Source organism: Petaurus breviceps, unplaced genomic scaffold, assembly GCF_028583685.1.
Source record: "Petaurus breviceps papuanus isolate PSGF00001 unplaced genomic scaffold, PetGlider_PUasm1.0 90925, whole genome shotgun sequence".
NCBI classification, from domain to species: domain Eukaryota; kingdom Metazoa; phylum Chordata; class Mammalia; order Diprotodontia; family Petauridae; genus Petaurus; species Petaurus breviceps.
This window is the reverse complement of record NW_027187380.1, coordinates 3,955,788-3,966,071: the sequence shown is the minus strand read 5'-3', so window position 1 is coordinate 3,966,071 and position 10,284 is coordinate 3,955,788. Positions and strand designations below refer to the sequence as shown.

The 10,284-nt window shown below is 46.0% G+C and overlaps 1 protein-coding gene across 1 annotated transcript in view; it reads left to right on the top strand.

Moving 5' to 3' along the window:
* The window catches only part of SLC4A1 (solute carrier family 4 member 1 (Diego blood group)), a 25,359-nt gene extending 16,993 nt beyond the window's left edge, over nt 1-8,366 (top strand). The window contains exons 14-20 of the mRNA XM_069076104.1: nt 183-356; nt 892-981; nt 1,458-1,624; nt 3,162-3,409; nt 5,448-5,617; nt 5,746-5,919; nt 6,716-8,366. Coding sequence (XP_068932205.1) covers nt 183-356; nt 892-981; nt 1,458-1,624; nt 3,162-3,409; nt 5,448-5,617; nt 5,746-5,919; nt 6,716-6,796 — 1,104 coding nt within the window. The 3' untranslated portion in view covers nt 6,797-8,366. The remainder of the gene's footprint in view (nt 1-182; nt 357-891; nt 982-1,457; nt 1,625-3,161; nt 3,410-5,447; nt 5,618-5,745; nt 5,920-6,715) is intronic.
* The last annotated feature ends 1,918 nt before the right edge of the window (nt 8,367-10,284 follow it).

The following is a 10,284-nucleotide window of genomic DNA, read 5'->3' as shown; positions in this document are numbered from 1 at the left end:
AATCAGGAGACCCACTCTGTTGCCATGGTGACCAAAGGGGGGATGGATGTGAGGAGAAGGGTTGGGCATAGAGGGCCTGGAAGGAACTCAGGGCAGGCCTGAAGGGGGTGTGTGGGTAGATGGGGGGAGAGTAGACACTCTGAGCTAAGGCCCTCTCTTTTCCCTTTCCCACCTCACTCTAGATATTCCAAGAACATCCACTGAAGAGAGACTACACCTACAATGTGAGTTGGGACCCCCATCCTCGTGAGGCCCTGCCCAACACTGCCCTCCTCTCCCTCGTGCTCATGGCCGGGACATTTTATTCTGCCATCACATTTCGCAAGTTCAAGAACAGCTCTTACTTCCCTGGAAAGGTTTGCCCCTGCCCCAGCCCCCTTACCATCTGCCAGCTGTCACCCCCTCCCTAAAACTCTCCTCCTGCTTCCCCCTCTGTCTTAACTAGATTTGTTCCTCCATTTCTATCACCTTTCCTGCTTTTTGTTTTTTATTCTCCCATCCTCTCCACTATTACTCTCAATGCAGCCTACCTGGTTCCCATTACCTCCACCCAATTGCTTTCAGATCTGGCTTACTAGGGTTTCTACCCTAGTAGGGTTTCTACATCTCTAGAACCAGGAGGGGGGGTAAAAGGAAGGTAAAAATCTCAGAGGAGGAAAATACCTTTTTGGAAGGAGAAAGGGTTGGGGCTTCTGTTGGGAAAGGGGGAGGGAGGGTGTGAAGGGCCATCTGAATCCCTAGAAATAGCAGGAACCTACAGAAACAGCTGATCAACAGGAAATGGGAAGGAGACAGAGAGAACCCCACAAAGACGTGAAATGGGGAAGAACAGGGTCTCTGGTCCTGGAAGGGTTGGATTCTGACATTCTCTCTATCCATCCACCCCCATAGCTACGCAGAGTAATTGGAGACTTTGGTGTTCCCATTTCCATCGGCCTTATGGTCACAATGGATATATTCATTAAAGACACCTATACCCAGGTAAGCCCTTTTCCCCAATATCCCCCCAATACACCCCTCAAAATGTCCCTTAATTCTCACCAAACCTCTCCTCATTCCACTAGAATTTGAGGACCCTTTATTGGACATCTCATCACAAACTACATCCCTACTGCCCCTTCCAAGTCCCCAGGATTCCCTCAGGATTCCTCAGTCTTAGAACTTCCAAGGCCCCATCCCCCCAATACACACCATTTTTGCTAAATTTCCTCTCCTGACCCAGCACCTCACCCCCCACTCCCTATACCTCAGTTACTTCCTGAAGCCTCCTTCTTAAGGCCCCCAAAGGTGCAGCCCCTGGGCCTCTTTGTCCAAGGACTCCCACCTGCTTTGTGGATCCTCAAGGCCTGGTTTTTCTTCCCCCTCAGAAGATACCAAACTCCCATCCCTTTTCAGCTGTAGAGGAGCTTAATTCCATAATCTCAGAGGCCTTCATTTCCCTCTTCCTCTTCCCACAGAAACTCACAGTGCCCAAAGGCTTTACAATCTCTAATGCCACTGCCAGAGACTGGTTCATCCACCCCCTCGGCTTGTACAAGACTTTCCCCATCTGGATGAAGTTTGCTTCCGCTGTTCCAGCTCTGCTTGTCTTCATCCTTATCTTCCTGGAGACACAGATTACCACGTACTAGCAGCAGCCAGGGGAAGGGGCTGGGGCAGGGCCAAGGGTGAGGGGCAGAGACCAGAGGCTGGGGCCAGGGGTTGAGACAGGAGCTAGGGGCTGGGGCAGGAGCAAGGGGCTGAGGTAGGATCCATGAGTTGGGGGTAGAGGTTAGGGGCAGGGGCAAGGGGTTGAGGCAGGAGCCATGAGCTAGGGTTAGGGGCTAGGGGCAGAAGACAGGGGACAGGGACTAGGGCAGGGGTTAAGGCTGGGACAGGGGCTAGGGTTGGTCTGTAGCAGGGAAGCTAGGGTAGAAAGGTCGACAAATGACAGAGTAAAAGTGAGAGAAATGAAAAATGATGGAGTCTTTAAGAGGCCTGGACCAAGAATTAGGAGACCTAGGTCCTAGTCTTATGACTCTGCCACTAACTTATTAAAGAACATTGGACAATAAAATTTTTCTTGGATAGGTCATTTAACTTTCTGGCTCCTCCATTTCTTCAACCATAAAATGAGGGGGAAATGGTCTAGACGGCCTAAGAGTGTAAGGTCTATTCCATCTTTGGAGCTATGAGAATAACAATAATAGCTAATATTTTTACAGTTTTTTAAGGCTTTCAAAATACTCTATGCATATCATCTCATTTGATCCTCACAACAACCTAGGAGGTAGTTGCTATTAGAATTCCCATTTTACAGAAGAGGAAACTGAGGTTAAGTGATTTGCCCAGAGGCACCGGGATAGCCAGTGAGTGACTGAGGCTGGACTCAGCTGAGGACTTCTTGACTCCAGTGTGCCACCTAGTGGCGTCTAATCCTGTGATGCTTCAATTTTCACCTCTGCAAAATGCAGATGTAGGCACTTCTTGACAGGAAGGTGGTGGTTTGAAGGGGAAGAATAAGACACATGTTTTTGTACAGGGCCAATGCAAGACTTTGTCTCATTTAACTATACATATTCGTTACCAGGATTTGGGGAGTATTTTTCTTTTTCCCCTAGGTGGGGAAGACAAAAGAGAAGAATTTTTTGTTTCTAACTGAAAAAAATGAAATTATTTTTTTTTCCTTTTTAATGAAGAGATTGGACTTTGAGCAATTAGACCGATTAGACTGAACTGTGGCCATTAAACTGATCTCTAAGGCCTTGACTCCGTTTGGTTCTAAATAGTTAGAGCTAAGGAAAAAAGAGATGGTGTCTAGGAAATAGGGAGAGAAACATCAGTGAGAGAGAGAAGGAATGGATAGGGGCCTGGTGTAGGGATAGGAAAAAAAAAAAAGGAGAGACTGGGAGATGTGCAATATGATTTAGGAGACAGTGGCGGAGAGAGAGGGAGATAGAGACATGCACACAGGATGGAAAGAGGGAATAGAAAGGAAATTAGAGGGGCAGAGAGATGCAAAGCCAGAGACTCAGGAAAGAGGGAAGGAGAAGGACACAGAGAAAGAAGGAAAGTAGTGACAAAGAGAGGAGAATGAGACAGGTTTAGAAGGGGGCTAGCAGAGCTATGGGGAGAGGCTCACAGCCTCCACTAATTCATTTATTCCCTGATCCCCCTCCCAGGCTTATTGTCAGCAAGCCAGAGCGGAAGGTGATCAAAGGCTCTGGTTTCCACTTGGACCTGCTGCTGATTGTGGGCATGGGCGGGGTGGGTGCCCTGTTTGGCATGCCCTGGCTCAGTGCCACCACCGTGAGGAGTGTGACCCATGCCAATGCCCTCACTGTCATGAGCAAGGCCAATGGTGACCGGCCTCAAGTCCAGGAGGTTAAGGAACAAAGACTCAGTGGCCTCCTGGTCTCCGTGCTTGTCGGTGAGCAATATCCCTTAAGGGCAGCTTCCTCCTAAGTCTGGTCCCCTCCTGTCCCTTCATCCCCTACTCTCTACCCAGCTCCCTGCAGTTCCTACCCAAATACTCTTCCTACCACCCCCCACCCAAACATAATTCCACCAATTCAAGAATTCCTGCAGGACTTGATAAAAGAACCAGTCAGAAACCATGGCATTTGCTTCGCTTTGTATCCCAAGCTTATAACTTGTTGACTGAGTAACTGAATTACAGGTCATGAGACCTAGGCTCCAGCCCCATCTCTGCTACTGACTTGCTCAGGTTAATCATTTGTCCTCTCTGGGTTCGGTGTCTTTATCTGTAAAATCAGAAGGTTGAACTATATAATAATCTGAGGGAAATGTCCCATCTAAATAATAATATATTTATTATTATATTATTAATATATTATATTATGAACTAAATAATATATTTAATAATATTTCACATATTACCAAGTATTATATCATTAAATTAGCATTTATTAAATATAAGATTATATTATTAAAATATTGTATAATAGTTTATTAAATATCACTAAATAAGTAACATATAACATATATATTTAATAATACATTAACTATTATTATCTAGTTCAATCCCTAACTGATTAATATGGAATGCACTTAATATTCAAAAAGCACTTACACATATTATCTCATTTAAACCTCATGACCACCTTGTGGGACACTAGTGCTTTTAGAGTCAAAAGGCAAGATTCAAACCCAGGTTCCCTGATTCCAAGGGATGCTAATCACACACCGGACTGCTTTTCTGAGTACTACAGTCCCTCTTGGCTCTTAGATACTATGGTTCTCTGCCTCTGTCTTGTCTGCTCTGACTTGACACTGTAGTGGACCCTGAAAGTGTCAGGTGGGGTTCCTGACCTTAGGGAGGATATGAAGACAGAAAGGGGCCACACGAAAAGACAGCTAATTCTCTGGGATAAGACTAAAAGGAGGTGTAGACAGTAAGAGCTATGATAAACTCAGAGGAAGAAGCAAGCACTGAGGGCGAGGGGGATTAAGGAAGCCAGGGAGGAAAGGGGAAATGATGGGACATCTCCCCCAGCCTCTTTCTCTTCGCCCCTATTGTTCCTCCAAGTCCCAACTCTGTCAGGTTAGCCTGGATTTACATGGAAAAACATTATATAGATCTCTGCCTCAGGCTTCATGCCACCTGGGATGTGGGTACCTGGCTGCCCTTCTTCCTCCTCCAGACCTAGGAAGAATCAGTCAGTCAGTCAGGCAGTCAATCAACAAATATTTGTGAAGCCCATTTATTATCTCTATCCTCATGAAGTTTACATTCTTTTTTTTTTTAAGCAATCAGGGTTAAGTAACTTGCTCAAGGTTACACGGCCAGGTGTTTCTGGGTGGGTGCTAAGTGTCTGAGCCCGGATTCGATCCCAGGTCATCCTGACACTGGAGCCGGTGCTCTTACTTGCTGTGCTACCTGGCCACCCCAAGAAGTTTACATTCTAATGAGGGATACAACACCATACCTACCTAGGTACATTCAAGATGTCTAAAGTGTAGATGGGAGATAAGTTCAGAGAAGAAAGTATTAGCAGCTGGACAGTCCAGGAAAAGTGGACTCTGAACCATCTTGAAGGTGAGCAGGGAATCTAGGTGGTTCAGAGTGCCAGACCTGGAGTCAAGAAGATTCCTCTTCCTGAGTTCAAATCTGGCCTCAGACACATACTAGCTGTGTGACCCTGGGCAAGTCACTGGTTTGCCTCAGTTTCCTCATCTGTAAAATGAACTGGAGGAGGAAATGGCAAACCACTCCAGTATCTTTGCCCAAAAAAATCCAAAAGGAGTCATGAAGAGTCACACATAATTGAAAAATGGCTGAACAATAACAATAGGGAAGCTAGGAGACCAGGAGAGAAGGCATTCCAGGCATAGGGAATGGCCAGTGGAAAAGTCTGGTATGTCATATTCAAAGACCCCAAATCCATAAAACCGCCCAATCCTCCTGCTCAGGAGCTCCCTTCTCCAATTCTCTCACCCCTCATCAGGACTCTCAATCTTCATGGAACCCATTCTGTCAAAGATACCCCTGGCTGTTCTTTTTGGCATTTTCTTATATATGGGAGTCACGTCGCTGAGTGGCATTCAGCTCTTTGACCGAATTCTGCTCCTCCTGAAGCCTCCCAAATACCATCCTGATGTTCCCTATGTCAAACGGGTAAGAAGGGGGAAAGATGGCAGGTGATGGGAAGGGGGAGGTGGCATGAAGGAAGATACCAAATGTGTTGGGGGGAAGATCTCCAGGGCCCTGATTAGGCTGACCTCTTGCCCCCCAAACCCTTCCAGGTGAAGACTTGGCGTATGCACCTGTTCACTGGCATCCAGATCCTTTGCCTGGCAGTGCTGTGGGTGGTCAAGTCCACACCTGCCTCCCTGGCTCTGCCTTTTATCCTCATCCTCACTGTGCCCCTGCGCCGATTCCTGCTGCCCCTCATCTTTCGAAACTTGGAGCTCCAATGTGTAAGTAGGACTGTGTGGGTTAGGATGAGGGGCTTGTCTTCAAACTTTTACTGGTCCAACTGAGGTAAGGGGAGGAACGGGTGAGAAGAGAGTCTTATTAGATTTGTATGGGGGGGGTGCGGCTAGGTGGTGCTGTGAGTAAAACACCAGCCCCAGAGTCAGGAGGACCTGAGTTCAGTTCCGGCCTCTGACACTTAACACCCACACAAAAGAAACTAGCCGTGTAACCTTGGGCAAGTTACTTAACCCCAATTGCCCTCCAAAAGGCAAAAAAAACAAATTAAAAAAAATTGTATCAGGGAGATAGGGGTTGGGAAGGAAAGAGTTTCTGGATTCCTTCCTTCCTTTACTATAGTATAGTAAAGAGTAACAGTTTTAGAGTCAAGACGCACAGGTTCAAATCCCACTTCCACTATTTACCAACTTTGTACCCATGGACTCTGTAACCATGGATAGGTCATCCTTCTGAACCTCAGTTACCACTGTAGAATGAAGATAATTTTTTCACTAACTACCTCAATGAGTCATTGTGAAGAAAACACTTTGCAAAGTACTGTAGACATGTGAGTTATTTCTGAGGCTGCATGGAAGAACCAGGCCAGAATTCTCTCCACCATAATGGCTAGATTATGGCAATTATACACTGTGGGGCATTTTAGCAATCTGAGGTTAGATGGATGTTGGATGGGAGGGAATTTGAGAAAAGCACCTGAAATATGGTAGGAAGGGTTGTGACTCTAGTACCCGACTGCCTTCAAGATGTTTTTTTCCCCTCTCTCACTTCCCTTGACTCCAGCTTGATGCTGATGATGCTGAGGTCACCTTTGATGAAGAAGAAGGCAGAGATGTGTATGACGAGGTACCCATGCCGGTGTGAGCCAGGAAGATGAAGCTGGATCCAAGACTGTCCCCAACATTCTCCCCCACTCTCTCAGGACATGGACACCTCCTTCATTGCTTCCAATGTTAGGGAAATCTATACCTGCTGTGGATGGAAACAGGGGACCCTGAGCTGGCAAAGCATTCCTTTTGAGCCGCTTTGCTAGGGTGGGGAGCTGAAGATATGGGAAGGGGTGAGGAGGAACTGCTAGGGGAAACTATTATTTATAGGTTTGTTTTGTTTTGTTCCTTATATATTGTACCCCAAGGAATTAAGAGCAACAGGGAATCTCTCTGGGCCTCAGTTTCCCCATCTTTAAAATGAGGGTATTTGACTAGATATCTATCTTCTAAGATTCCTTCCAGCTTTTAGTCCTGGATTTCCTCAGTTTATGTCCCTTTAGTCACACATATGCACACACACACATCACACACACACACAGATACACACTCTCTCACACCTTCATAACATCATAAAAACATGGACTATTAGGACTGGAAGGGACCTTGGACATTATTTCATTCAAATCTCTAATTTTCTAAAGAAAACTGAGACTCAGAGAGAGGTACTTATAGTTAGTTAATGGAAGAATCAGGTCAGAACTCTCTCCACTGTAATTGCCAGACCCCAATTATACACTGTGGGGTATCTTAACAATCTGCCACCAGCTGCTCTGTGACTTGGGACCAGACAGGAGTCAGATAAGGGGGGAATCTTGCCTTCCTGTTCTCCTGTTTCCCCAATCCTACACAACCCTTCCCACCAACCTGGAGACCTCCTGGCTGTCCATCCTATAGGATGAACTTGGTGCTAAAAAAAGCTTTGCCCCAAGTCTGGGGGTGGGGTTGTTGAAGGGAGTGATCAGGGCAGGAATTTAGAATAATTTCACCACTTTCCTGTACACACTCCAGCAAAAAGTCAACTGAGCCTCCTCCAAGTACCTCAGTCAATAGGGTTTAAATGAGTGTGTGTGTGTGTGTGTGTGTGTGTGTGTGTGTGTGTGTGGTAGGGGTGGGGGTAGGGGGCAGAGAGGGGTAAGGAACAAAGATTTTACCTTTGGAGAAAAAGAAAATTTGACTAGGAATAGATGGTCAGAAAGAATAGTGAAGGGGTGGAAGGGTTTGTAATTTATTGTGTATTTTATAAGAAGAGATTTAATCACATTTTAGCTTTAGTACCTGGGGAATCAGGGACCTACCCCATTCTCCTCAGCACAAACTTTTGGGGAGACAAAGAATTGAGTGAGGAGAGGGTAGGAATTCCCCTAGGAACTGGGGAGGGACAATTCTATTTTTTTAGAAAAGAAAAATATAAAAAGAGTCAGAAGAACCTGTAATTGGTGGGAAGGGAGACTCAGAAGAAAGACACAATGACCTGGGGATGATGACGATGATTAATTTGGCTTCCATTCCTGGAAGCTGATCCCTCCTCCTCCCCATCCCCCTTTCCCTGCTACTGCTGGGAAAAGGTGATGAGGGGATTACCCAAAGAAAACAACAACAAAATTCTCTCCCATTGCCTGTAAATTTGTTTTGCCAATAAATCCATTTTAACTGTCTCTGAAGAATGCTCACCCCTGGTTCTTAGGGCACGGATGCCAATGCAGGCAGCACTGGCTACTTGAGACATGGGTCTGTGGGGCGGAGGCTGGACTCTGCTTCCAGTGTTGGGGAAGGCCTAGAACAGATGTCTAAAGATAGCACCCTTCAAAAGTGGGGAGAGTGAGGAAAGGAGCTAGAGTAGAGATGGAAATGGGAATTTCTTCCAGTTGAAGGAAGCCAGGATGTAACTCACTCCACCATGTCTCCCACTTTGATGCACTAATCCCTTTTTTAATCAGGCTCCTCATTTTCCTTAAACCAGATTTCATAGAATAGGGATTTTAGGCAGGACATTAAAGACTGTAGTCCAGTCTCTCTCTTCCACTTTACACATAGGGAAACCAAGGACCAAAGCAGAGAAATGGCCAGCTTGAGATTGTTTACACAGCAGGGCGCTGTCAAAGCTGGGACTCGAACTTGTGTGTCTTGACACTTGGTCCGGGATTCTTTCCACTACTCCCTGTCCCACTTCTGTGGATTTTACACAGGGGATATACCTGAGCTCTGGCTAGGAATCAGAATTTCAAGGGCAACTAAACGGTGTCTTGTCCTGTTCTCCTGAACAAGGGAGCAGGGACGCCAGTTCAGTGTCCTCCAAACTCAACCCTCTTAACCCTGCACCAACCCTCCCCTCCCTTCCTGTAGAAAGAACCCAGGACAAGGCTGTGGCTGCCTGGCTCCCTTTCCTCCCATCTATATTTACCAGCTGTTTTTGTCCCCAACTGACCCCTCCCTAGCTAGGGCTGTCTGCCAAGGAGTCTGGGAGAGCCAGATGCAGCTTGTAAGACTGTAGCTCCCCTGGCTTCTTCCCCTTCTCTCTACCCCTACAGCTGCTCTGTCCCATCTGGACCTGTATTTAGTCCCCCTGCCCCCCAGGGTCAGACACTTAGTTATGACCATCAAATTCTGCCAGGCCAGACTGCAGAGTGTCCAGAAAGGGCTCAGCTCACCATAGTTCCCTTCCCCCTCCCCCACTGCTTCTTCTATCTGGACCTCAATTTCCTTATCTATAATTTAAGAGAATTAGAATAGACAATCTTTAAGGTTTTTTCTATTTCTAAGATTCTATGAGTCCATGAAAGTGGGCAGATGCCCTCAAGGATCAGGCCCTATGGGACACCTAGGGCAGACAGGCAAGTGACATTCCTGGGAAAGGAACTCCTTATCTCCTTCACCCCATCCCAGTTCTCCTACCCAAAGCCCTATTGCAAAGCAGAACAAAATGGGAACTCCGAATTTCATGGGCTTCAGGCCTTACTTCAGAAGAAGGGGATGATTGAATCATTGATACTTGAAACTGTTTAACCTCTGTGGGACCCATTTTCTTCATTTGTAACATAAAGGGGTTGAACACCTCAGTAGTTCTTAACCTTTTTTGTATCATGGATCCCTGTGGCAGCCTGCTGAAATGTATGGCCTACTTCTCAGAAGAATGTTGGTAAATACATAAACTAAAATACATAGGATTCCAAAAGGAAACCAAAGATACTGAAATGCAGTTATCAAAAAAAGCTTTTAAATTCACAAACTCCTGTTTAAACCCCTCATAGATGATTTCTAAGGTCTTTTCAAGTCTTAAATTCAAGTCAATTAAACAAATATTCACTGTAAAGGAAAAAAATTCCACCCTTTCCCAATATGGGAAAAACTCATGATATGTTTTCTTCTAACTCAAAGATGGGCTTCCTAGTTTGCCTAGTGAGAGCTAGATGGAAGAGATCTCTTCAAGCATTTTTAAGGGTATCCTAAAGAAGAGGACCTCAAAAGGCATAATCAGGAGCAGTGGGGATGTAGGGGCTGATAAGGGTAAAGCTGAAGAGGAGGTTATACCCTCAGGCATCTCCCTGAACCATTTGCCCACAGCAGGAATCCCAAACAGCAAGG